The sequence below is a fragment of the Serinus canaria genome, chromosome 11 (genome assembly GCF_022539315.1).
Source record: "Serinus canaria isolate serCan28SL12 chromosome 11, serCan2020, whole genome shotgun sequence".
NCBI lineage: Eukaryota > Metazoa > Chordata > Aves > Passeriformes > Fringillidae > Serinus > Serinus canaria.
The window spans coordinates 13987563-14010908 of NC_066325.1; the positions used below are offsets into that span (position 1 = coordinate 13987563).

At 53.4% G+C, this 23346-nt stretch overlaps 3 protein-coding genes across 3 annotated transcripts in view; 2 read left to right on the forward strand and 1 right to left on the reverse strand.

Annotated features, from left to right (window-relative positions):
- Nucleotides 1-21: 21 nt before the first annotated feature.
- EXOC3L1 (exocyst complex component 3 like 1) lies at nt 22-9671 on the forward strand. The gene is made up of 13 exons (XM_009090708.4): nt 22-1063; nt 2025-2185; nt 3146-3365; nt 3656-4316; nt 4490-4607; nt 4772-4897; nt 5010-5110; nt 5546-5656; nt 5772-5901; nt 6859-6981; nt 7287-7442; nt 7772-7896; nt 8340-9671. The coding sequence occupies exons 1-13, from the start codon at nt 1021-1023 to the stop codon at nt 8524-8526; spliced, it is 2262 nt and encodes a 753-aa protein (XP_009088956.1). The 5' UTR covers nt 22-1020; the 3' UTR covers nt 8527-9671.
- Nucleotides 9672-9962: 291 nt separating this feature from the next.
- CTRL (chymotrypsin like) lies at nt 9963-12677 on the forward strand. The gene is made up of 7 exons (XM_009090709.4): nt 9963-10610; nt 10760-10863; nt 11003-11082; nt 11312-11393; nt 11490-11670; nt 12087-12220; nt 12462-12677. The coding sequence occupies exons 1-7, from the start codon at nt 10559-10561 to the stop codon at nt 12621-12623; spliced, it is 795 nt and encodes a 264-aa protein (XP_009088957.1). The 5' UTR covers nt 9963-10558; the 3' UTR covers nt 12624-12677.
- A 945-nt stretch (nt 12678-13622) lies between these two features.
- The window catches only part of PSKH1 (protein serine kinase H1), a 29906-nt gene continuing 20182 nt past the window's right edge, over nt 13623-23346 (reverse strand). Inside the window, exon 4 of the mRNA XM_009090710.3 lies at nt 13623-19789. Within this exon, the coding sequence (XP_009088958.1) occupies nt 19472-19789 (318 nt within the window). The 3' untranslated portion in view covers nt 13623-19471. The remainder of the gene's footprint in view (nt 19790-23346) is intronic.

Sequence of the window (23346 nt, forward strand, 5' to 3'; positions counted from 1 at the left end):
GCGGCGGGGCGGGGACCGGGGACTCCCCCCCCACCGCCTCCCGGGGGTACGGAGCTGTTCCGCTTTGCTCCCGGTGTTCCGTCAGCCCCGTCGGTTTGGGGCTCCCCCGGATAAAGCCAGGGGTGCGTCCATCCCCTCGCCGTTCTGTGGTGTCAAAGTCAAACTCCCGCCCTGTGCTACCGAAGCCAAAGCTCAGCCATGTACCCAGCTCTCACCGCCCAGCTGACAGGGGCGGTTTGCTGCTCCAGCACACCCAGTGTCGGGGGAATCCTCCAGCCTGTGCCCGGGGAAGGCAGCTTGTGGCAGGGACACATCTCCAGGTCCATCCGCAGCCATAGAAGGTGCAACCCCACCTTCCAGCCTCCGGGTCAGGCTGGCACAGCGCACCCCTTCATGGTGGATCCACCCTCGAGTGGGCTCGCATTGTTGATGGGCTGGGGTCTGACACCCCGCTGTCCTCCCCGAGCCAGGGTTGGGGCAAAGGGGCAGTGCTGCGGGCACGGACAGGGCTGAGTGTCCGTAGAACAGGAGGTGCCGGTTAGGGTAGACAGGGTGACGACAGGACGAGAAGAAATGGCCTCAAGTTTAGCCAGGAGATGGTTAGATTGACTATTAGGGGAAATTTCTCCCTTAAGACGATGGTCAGGAACTGAGAAATGTTGCCTAGGGCGATGGTAAAGTCGCCATCCCTGGACACGTTAAAAAGGCGTGTGGATGTGTCACTTAGGAACATGGTTTAGGTGGTGGGCTTGGCAGTTAACGGTTGGTACTCAATGATTTTAGAGGGCTTTTCCGACCTAAATGATTCTTTGATTCCGTGATTTCTATTCCCCGACCTCCGGCTGTCGCGGTGCCTTCCCGTGTCCCCCCTCCCCTCCGCCCTCCGTTCCTGACGTCCTGAGCGCGGCTGCGGGAACACAATGAGGCCCTGAGGAGCGCGGCTGCTCCGGCTGAGGAAACGGCAGCCGGCTTCCTCCGCAGCCCTGCCCTGGCCCCGCAGCTCCTCACAGCCTGGACACCATGGGCATGTCTGCGGAGGACGAGCGCGCCGCCAGCCCCAGAGGTAACGGGGATGATGCTCCCCGGGGAGCCGGCGAGCTGGGCAGGGAAGGGATGCTGCTGCTTGCCGCACATTTTGGGGATTCCCCTGCCCTTTGCCTCGCCACCCCGTCCACCCTCCTTTTCCTCGTGCCGGGGCTGGTGCCTTGTGTCCCTGCGGGGTAGCAGCCTGGCTGTGCTTCCTGATGGTGATACCTGAGCCGGGGCAGTACTGCTCATCGCTCATCTTATCCTCAAAGCTGCTGTCCTCCTCCCTAATCCCCTGGTCCCCAAAGCTGCCAGCAGCTCCTTAGCAGGGCAGGAGCCTGGCTTGGCGCTGGGTGACAGCCCCGAGGGGCTGCAGGGAGTGGCTGGGGATGGGATGGGGTGGGGGAATGATGAAACCAGGCACTGGGGACTGGGAATGGTGTGTGATAACTGTGCTGGTTCTCAGCCCTCCACTGTGGCCAGGAGCTCTTTGGCATGGCTTCGGACCCTGTGTGAAGGGAGACAGAGCTGCATGGGTGCTTTGGGGAGACCAGTAGTCTCCAATCTTCACCTTAACCTGGCTCTCCTTCCTGCAAGAGCTGCCGTCTCCCCATCTCTCCTGCTGACTCACTGCTGGAGTCTCAACCCTGCTGACAGCTTCCCAAGTGGTATCAGACCCCCCCAGACAATCCAGCACTGTGTTTGGGGGAGCCGCAGAGATGTGTGCTCGGCTTGGGGACAATCTGATCTGGCAGGCTGAGTCACAGCACCCCAGGGCAGCTTGGCTTCTTGCTGCCACAGCTGCTGTGACAATCCCGGGGCGTGGTGGTGGCATCTTGGGGGCCACTTGCAGAAGGACCCTCTTGGTGCCACGCTGCCCAGCTTCCCACATCTGTGTGTGCTTGGAAGTCCACTGTTGGCAAGCTTCCTGCCTTGGGCCTCAGGGGCCCTTCCTGCCCCCTTTGGTTGTGCTCACTGACCCCTGGCTTCATCCCCAGACGAGGAGTGGCCGGAAGCAGAGAAGGCTGAGAAGCTGGCGAGAGGAGCTGCTCTGAAATGGGCTTCAGGGGTGTTTTACCGCCCCGAGAAACTGGAGGGGCTCGGACACTACCGGAGACGAGAGACACAGAGGAACAACTCCATCCAGTCCCGGCTGAAGGTGTGTGTTTGCCCATCCCATGGACACTTGCAGCCCCACCCCCTCCTCAGGCAGGGATCCCAGCCAGGGTCCCCTCTTGCACCATGAATCCTCTGTATGTCCTCTTTTGACAAAATCTTTTCCTTTGGCTGGCATTTGGTGGGTGAAGTGCAATTGCTGGGGGGAGAAGTCCCCCTTCACCCTCTGCCTTACCCCCAGGCAGTGTCTAAAGTGTTAAAATGAGTCTTCTGTGTCTCTGACAATCCTTCAAAATATAACACCAAGGGGGCTCAGCACATTCCATGTGCAGGACTCAGCACACCCCATCCCAGCCCCAAAGGCTGCCCTGCCCCATGGCTGGGAGGAGGCACAGAGCTCCAGCCTGTCCCTGCCTGTGGGTCTCCACTGGGAAAACTCCATCTCTACATATTTGTAAATATGTAGAGGCAGGAGTGCAGGGGGCTGTCCCAGTCCCCCTGCACTCCTGCCTCCTCACCCACATCCCCTTTTGCATGACCCAAGGAATTATTAACCTCAGGATTGATTCAGTCTGAGCACCACAACTTTCTCCTGATAATTTTAGAGATGGTTTCTCCTATCTTGACTCTGGATGAATTGTCTGGGAGGCCTCAGTGAAAAGCAACTTGCTTCTGGGGATTCTTGGAACCAGGAGCAGGGAATCAAATGAGGGGATATAGGGCATGGAGATATGCCAGTGCCACTGCAGGGCTGGAAACGATGGCACTCCGTTTGGGGTGAGGGTTTATATGGCCACCGAGGTCCTTCATGCCTTGGGGGCACATAGGGGCCCTATGACCCACTGCCCCTTTGCAGAAACAAAGTAATCTTTTAAAACTGAAATGGACATCTGATTACTGTTTACCCTGGCAACACAGATCATGCAGGGCTGGGGCAAAACGTGCGGGGTCCTCCTGCCTTCTGGAGCTGCTCCAGTGCCCTCCATCCTTTTCTGCTCCCCAGTCAACTGTCCAGTCCTACCTGGAGGGGGTAGGTGCAGGGCTGGAGCAGCTGCAGTCGGCGGCCCAGGAGGTGCAGGGCGTGTGCCAGGACCTGGGTGCTGCACGGTGGGCCCTGCTCGACAGCGCAGACCACTTCCAGGGCCTCCAGCAGATGAGGAAGCTGATGGAGGAGCATGTGCAGCTGGCCTCGGTGGTCCAGGTGCTGCCCCAGATCTTCTCGGGTAAGGCAGTGGCCCAGTCCTGATCAATTTGGGCTGAAAAGCACTGGGGGAAGCCTCAGTCCAACCATGGGGTCTGTGCAGGGTTGGTAGTAAAGCCTGAGTAGGTCACTCAGGCTTTGCCAGTTGGGTGAATGGAGATATCCCTGCTTCTCCAGGGCCTGATCCAGTGGTATTCCCAGAGCCCTAGATCTCCCCCCTCACCATTTCCTTGATAACCTGCATTTATGTCCCTGCTGCAAACCCTTTCATCTCCACGCTCAGTGCTGGCATCTCTCCTCCCTCTCCCACAGTCCACGAGGTTTTTTCCCATATCATGCAGCTGCTCCATGGGCAGCATCTCTTGGAGGCCCATGTGGAGCTCATGATGCTGGAACAACTCCGGGATGACATCCTCTCCCAGCTGCACCTCCGTGGGCTCTCCGGTGCCCAGGCAACTGTGCTGTCCTACTTCAGTGGCCTGCAGGACCTCAACGAGAGCCTGGCCAAGCAGCTGTGGGACATTGTGGGCAGCAGCCTGCGGCTGGTGCGCGAGGATCCCGTTCTCTTTGTCACTGCTGTGAGGATTATTGAGCGGGAGGAGAAAATAGATGACACTCTGCTCTTGGAGGCCACCTTCCTGCCCCCTGGTCGCCCAAAGGGCTGGAGGCAGAAGTTCTTCCAGGTCCTCCAGGACACCATCACAGGAGGCCGTTTCCATGTTCCCCGCATGGATGCTGAGGGGCCAGGACTGGCCAAGCACCTGGCAGTGCTGCAGAAGGACCTCGTGTCTGAGCTGCGCGTGGTGAAGGACCTGATGGTCCAGTGTGTCCCAGCTCACTACAACATCCTCAGCGTCTGCACTGCCACCTACCACCAGGCCCTCAGCAGCCACCTCCAGGAGATCCTGCGGGAGGACCTGGACAAACAGGGACTCTTCCTTCTCCTTGAGTGGGCGCTCCGTGTGTACCACAGGTCAGCACCAACCAAGTGAGGGATGTTGTGGAGAGCTGGGTTGTTCACCAGCTCATGGGCAGGTTGGGAGAGTGTCTCTGGAAGCCAGGGGATGATGACCAGGAGGGCAGAGGGACAGGTAGGAAGTCCTGGAAAACAGACCTTCCCAACCCTGCTCCACCTCTGCTCTCCAGCCCAGAGATGATGGGTCACCCTGACCTCCTCCCAGAAGTGGATGTTTCTGTTCTGGATCCCTTGATGTCCTCTGAACTCGTGGATCAGACAGAGAAGAGATATGTGATGAAAGTCAAGGTGAGTGAGGAGGATGGGGATTCCCACAGAGCAAAGCATCTGCTCTGTCAGCAGATGCAGACCATGAGCCTGGGATGAGGCCCAGGACTTGCTGTGCTAGGTTGGGTCTCAAGGGAATCTGTACTTGGCTTCTTGGGCTGCCTGTGGGGGTGTCCATCCTGCAGGCTAGCGTGTTCGAGTGGATGCAGAGGACCCTGGAGGTGGAGTTCAAGGAATGGTTCAGGGAAGAGGAACCTGAGACCGACCATCAGGGCTTCTTCCAGTCAGCCTTGCCTGCCATTGTCATGCAGGTGGGACCCCAAGAACATGGGTACAGATGGGGCCACGCTGAGACTTCCCAGAAAGGAGTTCATGGCCTGCAGGCTCCCCCTGAATCACCTCCACTTTCCTCTTCTGCTGCAGATGCTGAATGAGAACATCCAGGTGGCTTCCTTGATCACTGACTCACTGCAGCAGAAGATCTACAACATGGCCTTGGAGGAGCTTGAGGCATTCCTGGGCCGGTCAGTGGAGCCACTCACACCCCTGTCCACCCTCCCAGACCCTGGGGCCATGGCTAAGCATCACAGGCTGGGGGTGGAGATCTGCTGTGGGGCACCCAGTGCTCATCCAGGTCATAGAAGGCTCAGCAGCCTCTCTGCCCATGGGGCTGCTCTCTCAGCCTTTGGGGACATCAGCTCTTGAAGCCTGCTGCCCCAAATGCTTGTCTGCTGAGCCCTCCCAAGGGAATCCAGAATGGGTCCCATCCCACTGCCCCACCCTGCCCAATGACCTGTCACTCTCCAACCTGGTGGCAGGATCTGAAAAGAGCCAAGTGAGCTGGGAGGGTTGCGGGAGGTCCATGTGTCCCCAGGAGCATCCCAGGGCCAGGTCCCCGTGGTGGGACGCCTGGAGCTCTGCCTGCCCGTCACGGCTGCCTCTGCCTCGCTGTGTTGCAGCCTGCGGGAAGCGCTGGTGCAGTGCGGGAAGGAGCACCAGCAGGACCGGGCCGTTCCCAAGTACTACATCTCCCACCTGCTGGCCGTGCTCAACAACAACCTGGCTCTCAGGTAACCTGCACCAGCACCTGGCAGCTCTTACAGCAACACCCACACCCATCCTCCCTGGGGCCAGTGTTCCCACTGTGCTTCCCAGGCTACCTGTGCCCTCTCTCCTCTCTCCTAGCAATTCTGTCTCCTCCCTGCACCCTGACACTGCCTGCAGAGAAATTCCTGGATCCCTGCAGGCTGCTCTAGACAGGATGCAGAAGAAAGCCACCCAGCTGCTGCTGGAGGAACTGCTCCTGGACCTGCAGGTATGTTGGTCCAGGGGTGAGACCGACAGGGCTGCAACAAAAATGAACTCAGCAATAACAGCCCTACTGCAACTCGAGTTTATTCCTGCCCAGGTTCTCTCCCATGTACTCTGTACCCTGCTATCACCCTGCAGACATCTCTGCCAGCCTGTCCCCCAGACCTTGATAAACCACCCGATGTCTGTCGCCAACAGCACCACCCCGTATCACTGGGGCAGATGGCTCATGGCCCCCAAATCAACAACGGACAGAGCCCAGGAGCCTTAGCCCCCCCGAGCTGCCTCAGCTCCTTCTGGCTCTTCCATGGCAAAAAAACAGCTGGAGAGCAGCAAAGTGTGTGTGGAGGATACGAATCCATGTGCAACTGCCCGAGTAGTTTCCTGCTAGTGTAGTCAAATTTAGCTTTCCTGGAGTCTGGACCAAAAACCTGGAATAATTAACAACATTACTATTTAGGGCTTGAATGCCATGAAAACAAAGGAAGAGCCAAAGGGTGAGGAGCTTGCAGGCAGCAGTGGCCCTAGCCAAGACAGGAGTGTATGCTTGCAAGCAGGAAGACAGGCAAGGACAGCAGGACAGGAGTAAGAAATCATGTTATGTCTACACAAGGGAAGTGGGGAGGAGTGGAAATTAAAAATAGGCAGGACAGGCCAAAAGCAGGTGTGTGAGGAGCAGCTCGCTGCCTATACCTCAGGTGTGCATCATGACCCAGATAAAGTCCCAAAAGGAGGCTCTCAGGGTGTCAGGGAGGGACAGCTCCAGTGTTTCCATAATTTCCTAACCTTTACCACTCTGCTGATTTTACATTGAGTTTTGGCTGCAGGGGCAGCAGGGTCTCAGGGGCTTTGCAAGGCAAAGTGGCCGTGGTGCCAGGCAGCAGCTGTGGGTGTTGTGCTGCCCTGAGCTGGCAGCTCTGCGATGGTGCAGGGCACCGACACTGCTCTCTGCTCCCTCCAGCCCCTCTGCCTGCAGCTGCCTTCCCGAAAGTGGCTCTCTGGGTCCCAGCTGGTCGGCAACATGTGTGAAGTGATTGACAAGTATGCAAAGGACTTCTCCCACGTCAGGAAACCTGTGTTCACGGTACCTCCTTGGAGCTGCTTGTCTAACAGAGAGGCTGGGTAGTGGGCACCGTGCTGGGGTGCAGGATGCTTGGGATGCAGGAGAGTCTGTGTCCTCTGGGGCAGTCCAGAGAGCACCGCCACATGGAGATGTTCAGGGCTTCCCCCAAATCCAGCTGTTTTCTCTGTCCCTTCAGTCAGGGGGCTTCCCAGGAGATTGTTCCCATGGCTTGGTGTTATATCAGGCCTTTTTGCCTCTGCCTTTCCCTGGGGAGCTGGGTCTGGACACCCAGGCAATGCCAGCACTAACAGCTGTCCCCTGCCCAGCTCCTGCTGGCGGAGAGCGAGCTCCTGGTGGCAAACCAGTACCTGCGGGCCCTCCTGCAGAGGAAGATGGTGTGCAAGAGCCGGGAGGAGCGGGGCCAGCTGTGCCACCGCCTGCTGCAGGACGCCACCCAGCTCCGGGAGCTCTTCTGTAGCCTGGTGAGAGGAGCCTGGCTGTGGGAGCCGGGGCTGCACCACGGAAAGGGAGCATCACCTCACCCTCCTGGTCCCCTCCAGCCCACAGCCCACAAGCAAATGGGGCTGTTACACTTGGGTGGTTGTGAGGCCAATATGGGAGGAACTGGCTGGATTAGGGACTCTGGGGACCACCACCCTGCCCAGCAGCCCCTGATGGGTGGGACATGCGGAGTGGGAAGACACCAGCTGCAGGGGCTCAGGTCCCCACGTGGGCACTGAGGACGCAGCTGTCTCCCCAGCCACTGCAGTGACATCCTCTGGGTCTCACACCTGGCTGCTTTCCCTCCCAGGGCCTGGACCGGGGCCAGCAGAGCCTGGAGGCTGTTTTTGCCCTGCGGGAGCTGATCTGCCTCAAAGACCCAGCACTACTCAGCCTGGAGGTGCTGGGCTTCATCACCAAGTACCCTGATGTCAGGTAAGGTATTCCCTGCAGGAGGGGACAGGGGTAAGCTTGCTTAGGAGAGACAGTCTTGGGCTGCACCCTCCAAGGTGACACAGCAGAGGAGGCAGAAACCTGAGCTTTTGCCCCCTTCTCCCTGAGGTTTCCTTTTCCCATGCTCCAGATTTCACGGGTTCTTGAAAAGTCCCAAGGGCAAAGGTGTACAGAAAACAGCAGTTCTGCTGTGGCATTTGCACATCTGTATTTGGTGGCCAAACAAACTGTGAAAACTAACAAAACACCAAATTGGAAATGTCAAAACCAAATTCAAAACGTTTGAGGGGATTGTTTTCAAGAAAATGCTACTTGGCCTGGTGCAAAGTAACAGATTTCCCCTGGCCCTGGCTTGGCATCTGTGGATAGGGGGAGGTCTGCAGGACACGAGCAGTGCTCGGGCTCACCCCTGGCTCTCTGCCCAGCGACGAGCACATCTCCACCTTGCTGGATATCCGCGGGGACGTCTCCAAGGAAGTGCGGCACGTGGTGCTGGAAATGATGGCTCAGCACCCCCAGGTTCTCCCCGAGGGCTACCGGCCCATCTTCAGCACCATCCTGGTTCCTGTGCCGGAGCTGCCCTTCTGCCTTCGCAGGGGCAAGTGTGCCTGACCCTGCCTGGCACTGGTGCCCTGCTGTCCCAGCTGGGAGCCATGCAGGGTGAGAACAGGTGACATGTGGCACCCCCTGCACATAGCACCTCGTCCTGTGCTGGGCACAGTCTGGATAAAGGCCATTCTCCTCTGGTCTAGTCCCATGAGAAGACTGTCCCCTGCAAGCACCAGTCCTGGGATACCTGGACTGGGGGAAATCCAACCTGTAGCTATTTTGGTGGCCTGCTGGGACAGTGACTGAGGGCTGCTCAGGCTCAGGCCCGTTGCCTACAGGAGAAAGAACAGTTGCAGAATGGACAGGAATCTGCAGCTGGGACAAATTCATGTCTCCATGGGGCTGCAGAGATGTTTGGGTTTACCCACGTCTCCAGACAGCCCCCTGAGCCAGTGTGTCCCAGCCAGTTCCAAGTTTCTTTGCTCTTTCTGTTTCTAAGGCCTACTTTTCCAGCTTTCCCCAACCCCTCTGATTTTAAGGATTCCCACACCGGCCATGAAGGCTGAAACCATGCCAACTCTGAGGCAGTCTGGAGCCTTGTTAGAACCAGGCTGGCAGGAGGGTTTCAGCTATGGGAAGTCCTCTGGGCTCAGCCCTGGGGTTGGGTGCTGCTGCTCCACCAGGCTGGGCCCTGCATGGCTGGTGGGGAACAGCTGAGCCAGCTCATCATGGCTCAGGGATGCTGAGGAGAAGAGAACAAGGTGGTATCTCCACCCTGGACAGCGCCATCATCCCTATTCCTGCTGACACAAAGGGACAGCTCTGAGTTCCTGCTGACCTGCCAGACTCCTGCCTCTGGCTCATTTGCCAGGAGGAAGACTGGAGCTGGAGGCTCCCAAGCTGCATGGAGAGCGTGGTTGTGCCTGGTGTGCTGTCCTGCTCCAAGGTTCCTCTGTGATGGGCAGCACCACCCTGAGCACTGGCTCTCCCTCCATCCTGTGCTGCTGCCCAGGCCTAGCCATCTCTTCCCAGGTGCCATATGAAGATCAGGAGCAGTCTGTGTCTCTGCCTACACCCTTGTGCCCAGCCCCTGCAGTGCCCTGGGAGACCTCCATGCTCTGCCATGCTTCCCACCTGGGATGGGCCACATCCCACTGTCCTTGCATGGTACCACTGCTGGAAATAAAGGCCTAAGCTCTGCACTTGTTCCCCAGTGTCCAGGCTCTGCTCCCTGGAGGGTTGGGGCAGGGATCAGGGTATGTGGGGTGGTACAGAGGGAGGGATCCATCCCTGTGTTCAGCATCACCCCAGACCTGGCTCCTTGCACCCTGTGCCAGCCCAGGAGATCACCCAGGACACAGGGGATGATGCAAACACTACACACCCCATTGTCCAGGCCAGAGGGGGCTGAGTGCTCCCCAGCCCTGGGTCAGGTGGCTGCAGAGCTAGGGGGATGCTCAGTGAAGGGCTCAGCCTAAGCTTGGGGTGGTGCCCACTGTCCTCTCTGGGGCTCATGGTGTGCTTGCCCAGCTGGCCACACTCCAGCCTTCCTGGGAAGGTGTCTGCTCTCCCCACCTGCCCCCACTGGCTGTGGGACTTGCTCACCTGCACCACAGTCATGGTTCAGATGTTCCCTGAGCCCTGGGAACATCCAGGTGGGCCCAGGCCAGGACTTCATGGCCATGTGGAAAAACTCTAGTCCCAATAGATCTGAAAAATGTCTGAGCATAGGATGACCTCCCACCCCAGGAACTGGTGCCCATCCCAGCATGTCCAGCCCCACTGCTAACCCAGCTGTGTGCACACAACCAGCCTCCTGTGCCCTCCATCACAGCCCTGTGGTGCTCTTCTGCTCTAGTTCCACAGGCTGCAGTCAGAACTAACACAACCCACGACAGCAAAAGCTCAAGCTCCCCAGGTGTCTTTTGACAGTACCTTCCCACATCCCTCTTTGTGTGTGTGCCAGGCTTGGCCCGTCACTGCTGCCCAGATATGTCACAAGGCCAGAGGGGTACCTTGCCAGCTATGAGCCACATGGCTCCCTGGCTGCTATAAAGCTTGTGGTGCCCAGGGGTTTAGTCTATCTCCTTTCAGGATGGCATTCCCGTGGCTAGTTGCCTGCCTGGCCCTAGCCAGTGCCGTCTCAGGTAAGTGTTGCCATGGGTAGGGGAAGGTCCTCAGGGTGCAGCAGGATGCCAGGGAGGGTGACACACAGCCACGCACACCAGCACAGGCAGCCCTCAGATATGAATCCTGAGGTTTTGGGTCACCCTTGTCCCTTGTGCCTCTCCTGCAGGCTGTGGGGTGCCCACCATCAGCCCCTCGGTGGCCTACAGTGAGAGGATTGTCAATGGGCAGAACGCTGTGCCCGGCTCATGGCCCTGGCAGGTGTCCCTGCAGGTACAACACTGTCCCCTTCCCTGGGCACTGCCCTAAGCACTGGCATGGCCAGCCAGCTGCCAGGGGACCTCTGCCTGTCCCCAGCTTGGGGGTGTTCAGCCCGCCCAGTCCCTGCTCCTCTTCTCTCCTCCCTCCCCAGACCACCACAGGATCCCACTTCTGCGGCGGCTCCTTGATCAACCAGTACTGGGTCGTCACAGCTGCCCACTGCAACTTCAAGTAAGGAGTGATGCCAGCCCACACCAGTGCTGCTGGCAGGGCCAGGGGCTCAGAGCATCTCTGACTGGCACTCAGGCCAGCCCCAAAGGCCTGAGCAGCCCAGGACTTTCTTCCCAGTTGTCCCCATGATGGCTTCCCTTGGGTTACTCATGCCCATGGCTGCCCCAGTGCTGCTCCCACCCGGGGTGCTGGCTGGACACTGCCCCTGACTCCCTCTTACCTCTGGCAGCCCGCGTGCCCACGTTGTTGTCCTGGGGGAATACAGCCTTGCTGCCAACGGCGAGCCCGTTCAAGTGAAGACCGTGTCCAGGGTGAGCCAGGAGGGTCCTGGGATGGGGCTGCAGCTCCACGCTGTGGCCACTCCCACGGGGCAGCCATGAAGGGCTGATCTGTTTCTCTCTCTGCAGGCGATCACCAACCCCGGCTGGAACCCCAACACCATGAACAATGACATCACCCTGCTGAGGCTGTCCACGCCCGCCCAGCTGGGATCCCGTGTATCCACCATCTGCCTGGCCCCTGCCAACCTGGTTCTGCCCTCCAACGCCTGGGCTGTCACCACAGGCTGGGGACGCACCAACCCCAACTGTACGTAAGCTGCAGCCTCAGGGAGGGCTGTGTAGCTGTTCTTCTTCCTCGAGGCTCTGAGGGTCCAGGGGTGCTTGTGGCGGTGACATCTCCTGTACATGTGGGAAGGGGGGGGAGCCAGGCAGTGGAGTAGCCTTGTCTGAGTGTGTACCAGTGTGCACAAATGTGCAGGTGTGTGCTTAGGGGCTGGGGGTGTGTGTAACCCAGGGATGGCTGTGCACAGGCACAAGCCTGCCCTTTCTCTGGGCTGCCTGCACGAGGTGATCCTGGGGAAGAAGGGGTTTGTTGGCACAGGGGAGGAGGAAGGCGCTTTGTATGTTAGCACCCATGCACCAGTGAAAGCTTGCCCAGGGCACCTGTGTGAGCTCTAGGAGACCTACAGACAGAGGTGATCTAATGGTGCTTCTTTCCTCTAGCCCAAGCCTTGGCAGCAGTCCTGCAGCAGGTGACCGTGCCCCTGATCCCCCAGAGCCAGTGCATGCAGTACTGGGGCAGTCGCATCACCAGCACCATGATCTGTGCTGGTGGGGCTGGTGCCACCTCCTGCCAGGTAAGGAGCCAAGCTCCAGCTGCACAGGGTGGGTGGAGGAGGAGGAGGATATGCAGGGTCTTGCTGAGCTCCCATTGCATCACAGGGAGGGTGGAGGAGCAGGGTACACAGGGTCTTGCACTTATGGAGCCAGATATTTAAGCTACAACACCTGACTGTGTGTAGGGGTTCAGGTGGCTGGAGTGGCAGGGACGAGTCTGGAGCACGTGCCAGGAGCACTAAGCAGGAATCTTCTCTATAGGGTGACTCTGGTGGACCTCTGGTGTACCAGACTGGGAATGGCTGGACCTTGATTGGCATTGTCTCCTGGGGAACCTCCAACTGCAACATCAACACACCGGCCATGTACACTCGAGTCAGCCAGTTCCGTAACTGGATCGACGCTGTTGTTGCTCAGGGGTAAAGCTGCTGCCAGCGTGATCCCTTCACTGGGATTAATAAAGTATCAGCTTTTTCTTCTGCCAAGCACTGTTTCTGGCTCCTTTCTTCTCATGATGCAAAGCGGGATGGAAGATACACGGAGGAGCCTGGGACACCCCATGCTTCTCTCTTTCCCAGAGCTGGAGCTTGGTGCCCAGCTGGGATCCAGGGGGAACTGTCAAACTACAACAGGATGCTCAGGAAGAGGGGGAGCAGGGCTGGCTGTGGCTCAAGGGGTCTTCAAGCACACCCTGGCACCAACCCAGACAGTGCTGAAGGTTGGGAGAATGGTCCTCCCACTGACCCATGTGCAAATGCCACCAGGGGAAGGGACAGTGGAGCTGCAGCTCAGCACCAGAAAGGACTGCCCAGCTTTCAGTGGAAGGTGGGTGTTGGTGGGGGCATAGCATCCTAAAGGATCCCTGCCTGCATTTAAAGCCATGACGCGTGTAGCAGCTGAGAACACAGCTGAAAGGGAGAAGTGCCACGGGCAGCTCCAGCTCCTGGGGATGATGGAAGGGGATGGATGGAGAACAATACACTGCTTCACACCTGCAGATCTGTCAGGTAACAGCATGAAACTGAAGGCCATTGCAAAGGAAAATTTGAAGCTGAAAACAAATGTCAAGGCCAGGTGACAGGCTTTCACTCAAATGGGTTCTTGAGTCAATGGCTGGTGGGGAAAAAAAAGTCTTGTGTGACACAGGAGTAGCAAGACACATGCTCAATGAATTCCAGTCTGATTCACAGCAGCTCCAAACAGAGCTGGTGATAAGGCACTGTGGAGAGAAGCAGGACCAGACTGCCCCAACATGAGGTGTGGGGTTCAGTTTTCCTTACCAGTGATGTGAAGGTGGGGGCTGTGATTCACACCTTTGTTGTGTGAATCACAGCCCCCAAAATGTAATCACTGGAATCACCTTCCAGCAGCCAGCCTGCAGGTGATCCACCAGGCACAAGTAAGGACAGCAGAGCCATGGGGTACACAGAATACATTGACATGTTTTAACAGAACGAGTACAACAAATAAATAATTCTGTACACTCTAACTTGAACATTACAGACTAATTACAATGGGTCCCACCTCATCTGATAGGACAGTCCTTAGGGTAAAGCCAGGACTCGAAAGGCAAGGCACAGAACGGGACACTGGATGGGACACAGACCGACTGAATGAGACCAGAGTCACTTCCAAACTGCTCCAACCCAGCACCGGAAACTGGGCAACCAAAAATAACATCAAGTGCCGGAAGATCTCACATCCAAAGGGCTTCCCGGGAGGTTCCTTCCGTAGGGAAAGGCAACAGGAAAGCTCAGGGCATTGGGGAGTCAGCGCAGGAGCTGCTGCTTTGTAACACACCTCACTGGGCCATGGAGCTGCTCCACGAACTGATTCCACATTCAGCAAAAAACCAGTGCAGTGACCTCTGCAACAGCAGCCAGAGCTTGCCCATCACACATCTGCAGCATCACCAGGCAGGGGGGGACAGTGGGAGAGGGACAATTGTCACCAGGCAGAGCTCCCGCTGCTCCTGGCACACCGAGGGTGGAAGGCACTGAGCTCCGTGATGCCGCTGGCCACAGCACGTCCCTGCTGTTCACATTTATTTCTTTGGGAAGTTTCCTGCACAGTAAGGCCCAGCTGACATGCAGGCACCTGCCTTGGAGTGCTGCACTCTTAATCCAGGGTGAAAGAGGAGACTGAGTGGTCAAAAAAAGCACCAAAACCCTCCCAAGAGTGGTGAAGGCAGCTTGGGACTGGGTACATGCACTGAGTGGTACAGGCACTTCGTGACTCTTTCCAGGAGAAAGCCGAGTGGGTGAGAGGCCTGGACAACCCAACCTCCCTGCAAATTCTAGGGCTCATACTGGTGCCAAAGAAACCAATGTCTGTGTTGCTTTGCATCATTTACAAAACTAAATTAAGTCAAACAATTGAGATTTTAATTTATCCTACCTCAACCCCCCAAATATTCAATATCATTACTCAAAACAATATGGCCCCACACAGCCTAATTGGAAGCCTGTAATAGCCACACAGGCTTGTGGTACAAGACTGAGCTGAGCCTGCACTGTAGGTCCTGAAAGGCATCATATGGAAGCTTCTACCTTGCCCCTGGACTTGTCACAGCTCCTGCAGAACCAAACCCAGAGCTGCTGCCCAGCAACCAAGTGAACCATCATTCCTATTCCAGTTTGTGCATCAGATAAAAGCTGACTCTCTTAGTACTGCAGCCAAACACCCGGGTAGAAAACAGGACTGAGAAATAGAGCAGGGCCTCAGAAATAGTGTAAATTACCAGAATAGAAAATATCTCACCTAAAAGAGGAAAATACCCAGATTCCAAAGGAGAGCTTGAGGGTTTATCACATCCAGAACAAACACGTGAAGCAGGCCCTACACTGCAGCTGATTTCCACATCACCACCAAAGACAGCAAGTCTGAGCCCTCTTGTCTGGGCTTAAGCTCCTCACAAGGCTCTCAAGCTTTCCTCCACGTACAGCTGTGTGCTTCCAAGAACAACACAGAGCAGGAGCATCTGGATGCTATCACAGCTGCAGTGTTAAACAGCACAGATTTCTTCAAGATAGAAAGAAAGGCAGTTTCTACCCCCACTGGGTTGATGTGTTAAGATTTTTAGAAGCCTGAGTGAGAAGTAAATCAAACATGGACTGGTAACTTCTGTTTTAGGAAAACACACTACACAATCAAAAATCTGGATGTGAATCTTTAGACCCCCTAATGCCATTTCTGGAAGACTTTTTCACATTCTTTTCCAATAACCCTCGACAAAAATAATAAAAATCAAGGAATCAATGGGCCACATTCTTTGAAGCTGTAATTCTCTCCCTCAAGAGAGCAGCCAAACTCCCAGGAAAAAAGGATGGGATTGTTTTACACAGTACTGCTAAGTTCCAAAAGACAAACCACCCTAATTCCCTTTACTCCTCAAAGAGCATCTCACCCAGAAACAGAGGGGACAAGGCGAGGAGAGGGCTGTGCTTGGACAAGGACACACCACAATTTGCCACTAGGTGTCATTCCAACTCCACCTCCCCTTCGTGAGGCAGAGCAGGCAAAACAGAAGCACTCAGATTTGTGGTGGTCTGGAACAAGCAGGTGTTACTTCTGTCCTCCCTGCACATTCAGAAGGGAAGTTTCCCAAAAACACCCTGTGAGCCAAATTAAGAACCACCATTAGAATCAAAGAAGGACATTAAAAAAATTAAATTAAAGAGTAGAAAAAAACATTTCAGAGAGATTTTAGTTTCTAAAATCCCCAAAAAAGGCACTCCTGAAAAGTGTAAACTCCTGAGACTTAAGACCAACTGAGCACTGAGCTGCTCCTGTGGAATGAAGACAGATGATCAAGGTAATTCACAGTGAAGAGCTTCTTAGAGGACAGAATGAAGGCACCTGGACTATGGCTCAGAATTACAGCACTTTGCCTGTCCCCCTCCACACCAGACCCAACTGAAAATACGTCCCCCTTACAAGAATAAAAGCACCTGAGGAATTGTTCTTAAGCTGGACTTTCCAACGTGGCATTTGGATCATCACAGTTTTCCAGACTGAGGGAAAGATCACTGAGGACTCCAGGGTCACTTGGACAGAGCTCTGCTCATCTCCCCTCTGGCCACACGTTATCGTCTGGCTGCAAAATTCCTGTGAATACTGGATTTAAAAACAGAAGAGGGAGTGAGCCAAGAGTGTTAAAATTGAACTATGGAAGGAAAGCCTGTAAAGATTTTCCCGAGTTTACACTGATTTTTCCATGCAAACAAGAAAACCTTGCATTTGTGAGAAGAATTAAGAGTTCTTTTTTTAGAAAAGCCAAAGCTCTTTATGGGATGGCCTTGGCCCTCTTCCTACAGTTCCCAAGCAGTGGAGTGCCCGAGGACTGCACACACCTCAATACCACGGAGAGGCAGTTGCAGCTATCCAGTATTCTCAGCTATGTGAAGGATCCTCCCTTCTGCAATTTACCCCTAGTCACAGAGCATCACCACCAAATCCTGGCACTGTCAGGAACCTGCACAGCAACCTCCTGCTTCTCAAAACATATTCCAGCCCAAAATAATCACAAATGATCACTCTGAACTTCCCCTGGTGAAAAAACAGTTGTGGAATAGAACAATGAAGCAAAAATTGTCAGAGAAGAGAAGGTTCTTGTTCTGCTTTGTGAAGGTGGAGAAACAAGCCTGGTTAGCCCAGAGCTTTATGCATTCCTCATCCCATAAGAGAAGGATAAAGGATAAAGGAACAGCATGGGCAGATATCTACATGATGCCTGTGAATTTTCATGGTCTAGTGGTTAAGGGGAAGGGTCTCAGTTCTAGAGGTCTTGGCTCAGTTCATCAGTATGACCCCCTCACAGAGGCAAAATCCCTGTTTTATGGATAAAAATGCAGGATAATCTGGAGAGGGCCATGGGAGCAGCCAGGAGGTAAAAGCAATCACAGTGCCTGGAGTGATGCTCCAAACACACAAAGCCTCTTCAAGTAATGGCTCAGAACCAGACGTGCTCCAAGGGAGCCTCCTGCCACCCCCTGACCTGCAGGGCCCCCATGGCCCAGCTGATACTGGCCTAAGAGGGGCTTCTGCTTTTGGAGAGCTGTTTGCAGCTCTGTTTGTACCATGAAGGACACTGAACTGCTTATGAAGCAAAATGTGGCAAGCTGTCTGCTTTGTCAGAAATCACGTCTAATTTACAGTTCATGGTAACAAACTAGGGAAAAAACAATGTGAGGAGGTAAAATATGCTGAAAATATTTTTGTTTGCAGTCCACAGAGTTGAAAAAAAACCAAATTTGAGGAATTCTATAGTATCTGTTAATGCTGATGGAAGAAAGACTGCATGTGACCTGGTAGGAGGGGTTCCTCAGAGAAAGAGCAGCCTACAAAGGATGTGAGGTTTCCAAAATAACATGCAAAACCACACAAAGGATTTCAAATTCACTCCTGCTACACACAGTGGCCGTCCTCAAGTTTCTGCTCTATTCCCTACCACATGCTTGGGCACACCAGGCTGGTTACATGTATTTATAGCCCAATCCCATTTGGGGTGGGAAGCACACCCCAAGAAATCTCCCCGCCCCCTTTTTTTTTTTTTGCCTTAGCACAGAAAACTCCAATCATCTCCCATTAAAGCTGCTTTGCTGTTTGCTGACTGGGAGTGACTGTGAGAGCTCCCTGGAGATGTGACTGACCACTTCAGCCCTGCTGACACTAAAACACAGTGGCACAGGCATCAATCCTAGGAAAAGGCCAAGCTCACCAGACCCTTGAGCTTGGACTGCCTTCACCTCCAGTCCAGAGCCAAGCAAGCCCTTCCCAAGTGCACAGCACAAAGAAAATCGGGTGACTTTGGAAGAAAAGTTTCAAACCCCAGCATTTTCCTTCACTGCTGATCTTGTCTCTGCTACCATGAGAAGCTAAATCCATCCCGTGCCTGTGCCATCAGCCCCACTTTGCTGCTCTAACTAGTTGGGAAGAGAATCTCAGCAGGTTTGCAGAAAGCTCAGCTCTGCAGCCCCCACCTGCCCTGAGAGTCCTTCATAAGAGGCCACCTCATCACCTACACAGCACAAGAACTCCTCAAAGGCAGCTTTTTCCTGGTGAACTTAAGTCACCCCTCTTAGCTCTAGGGCATTTGTACAATGTCTCCAGGGTATTGTCACTGCTGACATTCCCAGACTGGGCTTTCACTACTCAAGCCCCTACCCTGATGCTATGGGGCCATTTGTGGCCACCCCAACAGCTCCCACCACCAGAGTCCCAAAGCAGGGATGGCAGTGCTGGGGCTGCACAGGCACACAAAGCAGGAGAGCCCTGTCAAATCTGCAGGCAGGGAACAGCCTGGAACCACCAAAGTTCTGGTGCAGTGACACGTTCAGTAACACTGTGCTTACAGTGGTTATAGCCCATTCCACCTCTGGGGTGGGAAGCACATCCCTAAAACCTCCCCCCTCTTTTTTCCCTTTAGCACAAGAAAAGTCAACCTTCTCAATCTTCTTCTGAAGGGTGCAAGGTGTGTAACATGTCAGAGACACAACAGAGCCACAAGAACAAACCCTGCATGACAGGCACTGGTCTTGCTGCAAACAGGGAAAGGACAATTCCAGGGGTAAACCCTTGATGTCATCAAGTGAGCCCTTGATGTCATCAGGAGGATGGCAGCCCTTGGGGGAAACCTCACAGCTTCCCAGCCCTCGTGGAAAACTGCTGTCTGGCATCTCTTTGGCGAGGAGCTGGTGGGCAGCACACCAGTGAGTCAGAGCTATCCCACTTCTAACTGCACATGACTCATTCCAGCTTCGCTGCAAAGGCACCACGGAATCTGACTAAACCAGCCCAAAATCTGTGTATCCATAATTTCTAAATACATATACACCCCCACATGTATATGTGCACACACGGGCGTGCACGCACAGACACACCAAGTGATTGCTTCTTTTTTCCATACACAAGTGAGAGAAACTAAACACTCTGGAATTAATAAATAACTATGAACAACCAAGCTCCTGGGCTACAGAAAGAGCTCTTCTCCCCACGTGGCTCCTTAATTCCTTGAGGCTCCGAGCCCACAAGGACTCCTCCGTTTCTGGCACGAGACCCCGTGGCACAGCTCGCAGGCTGGCACGGCCATCACGAGGCTCCCTTTCCTCCGCACGGGGTGAGGGGGACACCTCCCCATGGGAGGGGGGCACGCCTGCAGGGAGGGAGGGAGGAACTCGGCTGTTCCTCACTGAGTGTGTGCACACCTGCGGCACAGAGCAGACCTGTGGCAGGGGTCCTCCTTCTGAATTTTCCTTTCAAGAGACTCAAGCTCAGCCCGTGTACTGTTGCTGGTAGCGCAGGTTGAGCTCGCGCAGCTCCCGCTCCCGCACGCGCCGCGACTTGTTGGATTTGGTGGAGCGGCTGGAGCGGGTGGACTGCGCTGACTTGGTGCTCTGGCAGCGGGAGGACGCCCTCTTGAGAAGGTTCTGTGAGATGGAACGGTGCAGGTTCTTCATGGAGGAGGAGGCTGCCATGCTGACCACCCACGGGTGCTTCAGGGCCTGAAGGGCCGTCATCCTGTCGCTGGGATCCACCGTCAGCAGGCGGTCGATGAAATCCTTGGCCAGGTTGGACACGCTGGGCCAGGGCTGAAACACAAAAGAGGTGGTTGGAATGAAACATCCTTGCTGATTAATTAATTCCTCCCATGTCTGCAAGGTGCTTTGGAGCATTCAGCTGCTTCCCCTCTCTCTTTCATCCTCAAATTTTCCAAGCTGTAACTGGCAGTACCTGCCCAAGGAGAATGAGACACAAGTACTCCACATGACAGGAAGAGGCTGAATCAGATATTAGAAAATATCTGCAGGTACACAGGTACAGAGTAGATCCCTCCAGCACTGACACACCCATGTGCACACACTCAAAGGTCTCAGTCAACCCCCAGACCCAAACATCTCTCCAGCAAGCTGGGCCTTCCCTGGTCCATCTGGTCCCCAGATTTTCCTGGAGTTTTGTCCTTGTCCTTAGAGACACACACACATGGACACCCCCAGCTTCCAGGTCCTTTCCCCATGTCTAGCTCCATGTTCACCACCAGTCACACACTCCAGCTTGCTCCAGTTGCAGCACCATGACACACACAGGCTCCCAGACCTATGTCCTGCTCCAGCTGCTGGTCCTGCCTACCTCATCTTCTCACATCACCTTCCAAAATCCTACAACTCTTACCAGAAGCACAGGAACTGTATCTCACTGAACACCCTCACCTGTCCAAGTGCTTTCTATCCCACAAAGCCATTACTGCAGGAACTGGAGCCCTATCACTCACAGAGCATGGATTCTGACATCCAGGGCTCTTCTGACTCTTCATCTCAAGGCACACATCTAGGGAGGAAGCACCGACCTCTGCACTGATCCTGGAACCAAAACTAGGCAGAATTTTCTGCTGTGGGATTTGGTCTCACTCACACATGGAAATTTAGATATTGCCACTGGTTAACCCTGGTACAGCAGTTCAGCCCAGCTGGAAACAACCCCATAAAATGTTCTAAATATAAAGAAATATTAGATATAAGAAATTTTCAATTACGTTTACCACGGAAATAGGAAGGAATTTGTTTTACAATATGCTAGTTTTAAAGAAATAAGCCTAAAATAATTATTTTGTCCTATAATAAATATCCTCCCAACACATCCAAGAATGGCCATAACAACTTATGAGTCAAACACCTACAGCCACAAATGTTGATTGTTTCATTTCTGACATAATACTGTATTTGCACTAAGGTGGGAAGTGAGAACATTTCCTTCAGCATGAGGTGAAGGCTGGGCTGTGGATGTGGACAAAGCTGGGAAGAAAAATGTGACAAAACCCACTGCAGAGAGGAGGAGGCAGCATGGTCAGCAGAAAAACCCCAGGTGGTGAATGGAGCCAGGCAAGAGCAGGTTTCTGCAATCACTGGGTATTTTGGGGGTCTCACCTGTCCTGAAACCACCAACACTGAATTTTTCAAGTATGTGGAGATCACATCCCAAGCTGCATTAAGAAAAAGCCTGAGCAGATTTCTGCAATGAAGATTTCCATATTAATAATGGTGGCATACATGTAACTGAGTGGACCCACCCCTGTCTAGTTAAAAAAGCAAAACTCTGCTATTCTCTCTCTCATTCTTCTCTTCATTGGATGAGGAAGAAAAGCACCCAGCTATTTTAAAATTCAGGGTTCACTGACTGTACAACCAGAAATAATGTCCTTTTCTTGCACAGAAGGTCTAAAAAAGGTATGTCCTGATTTTTTGGAGGTTTGTAATTCATTGCTACAGAAAGAAATTTTCTTTTCAAAAGACTCAAGGCACCAGCAAGAGAACAGATCCCTGGGAGGATTTTTTAATGAAAAGGAGGATGGTGTAAGAGTCACAGCACTGCTCCCAGCCCACAGCCTGTCAGTGCACATGGCCAGGAAAGGTGAACTTGGTCACTGCCAGTAACTATGCAAGAGAAGAGACTGAAAATGGTATTAACTACCTGATATAAAGAAAATATTGCTACATGAATAAAAACATATAAATGTTCCTGAACATATTCAGAATAGAAATGGAAATACTCAGGGAGGAAGCAGAGTCTTCTCCAGCAGATCAGACACCACTTCACATTTCAAAACTTAAATCCATTAACAACAACAAAAAAAAAAAACCCAAAACATTCAAGCTTTTCTGTCCTAGAATCATTATGGTTGGAGAACACCTTGAAGATCATCAAGTCCAACCATTAACCCAGCACTGCTGTGTTCACCACTAAACCATTTCCCCAAGGGTCACATCCACCTCTTGAACCCCTCCAGGGATGGTAGTTCCACCACTGCCCTGGACAGCCTGTTCCAGGGCCTGACCACACCTTCAGTGAAGAACTTCTTCCTAATACCCCATCTAAACCTCCCCAGCACAACTTGATGCCATTTCCTCTTCCCCTGTCTACTGCTTTATAAAGGGTATAATTATAATATAATATATAAGTAAAATTAGTTTGTCACAATGTGCCTTAAATGGCTTTTTCTTAGCTAATGAAATGTACCTTGGTAGTGAATGGTAAGAAAAAAACAGGTGCTTGTTAGAACAGAACAGGGACAAATTCTGATTACAGACTCATGAAAGTGATTGTTTATAAAGAAGGTAAATAAAATAGCAAAAATCATTTTCAAAATAATCAGGAAAACCACAATAAAGGTTCAATTTTAACTGAACACACTGATCTCTTTTGAAGATTGATGGACCATTGAGGAGCTCAGCCTCCATGGTATTCACACCAACAAAACCAAAAAGCTGTATCTGCCCTACCATGGGGGAATATAAATCAGATTGCAAGCCTATAGATTCCCAAGAGACTTTGATAAAGTGTTTCATTTGTTAAATAACAGCAAGGAGAATCAACTTGCAGGATTTAGTCTTCACTGGCCTAATCTCAGCTAATCCCAGGTGGTGCCATATGTCAGCTGGGAACACATCACCTTCCCTTCACACTGGGGGTCTCCAGCTGCAGAGAACCTCTGGGTTCCCTCTTCCCTCGTGGCCAGATTCAAATGGAACCCAAGCAACAAGAGGCTTTGCCTCCACTCTTCCAAGCTTGCCTTGGAAAGCTTTTAAAGACCCATTTTCTGTAGTTTTTTTTATGACTCCTTTTCAGCTATTCATTCAGCTAAAATCACAAACTCATCATTACCTGGCTACTCCATCAACCCCCAATTCCTTCTTTCCTTCTCCTCCTCCCAGGAGCCACAGCTCACCCCATTCTGTTTCCTTCACAAAGGATTCATTCTCCCCTTCCAAACAATCCTAATGGGACATCCAAGCTCATGATACATCTATTAAATTTACCAACTTTACCTCAAAGTGAAGGTAAATGCAGGTGACAATTTGCTCTCTGTGCAGAAACTTTTTAAGAACTCTTCACTACCATCTTCATTTCTGTTACTGGCAATTGAAGTGACTTAAGATACCCACCCTGAAAGAGCTTTTGTTCCCCTCAGATGGAGAAAATACATCCACACAACTCCAATTTCATGTTTTTTCCTGGGTATTTTTCCCCTCTTCCCCTAAAACCTTTTACCTTTCTGAATATGGTCCCTCACAGAAATACAGTCATGCCAGCACCTCCATCCTCTCCTTTTTTACCTAAGTCCACAGAATGCAAGAGATGCTCAAATAAAAAG

Coding starts and splice junctions, on each gene's coding strand:
- EXOC3L1 (XM_009090708.4), top strand. CDS start 1,021: ATGGGCATGTCTGCGGAGGACGAGCGCGCCGCCAGCCCCAGAG. Junction 2,186..3,145: donor CCATCCAGTCCCGGCTGAAG/GTGTGTGTTTGC, acceptor TCTGCTCCCCAG/TCAACTGTCCAGTCCTACCT. Junction 5,902..6,858: donor AACTGCTCCTGGACCTGCAG/GTATGTTGGTCC, acceptor TGCTCCCTCCAG/CCCCTCTGCCTGCAGCTGCC.
- CTRL (XM_009090709.4), top strand. CDS start 10,559: ATGGCATTCCCGTGGCTAGTTGCCTGCCTGGCCCTAGCCAGTGCCGTC. Junction 10,611..10,759: donor CCTAGCCAGTGCCGTCTCAG/GTAAGTGTTGCC, acceptor CCTCTCCTGCAG/GCTGTGGGGTGCCCACCATC. Junction 10,864..11,002: donor CCTGGCAGGTGTCCCTGCAG/GTACAACACTGT, acceptor CTCCCTCCCCAG/ACCACCACAGGATCCCACTT.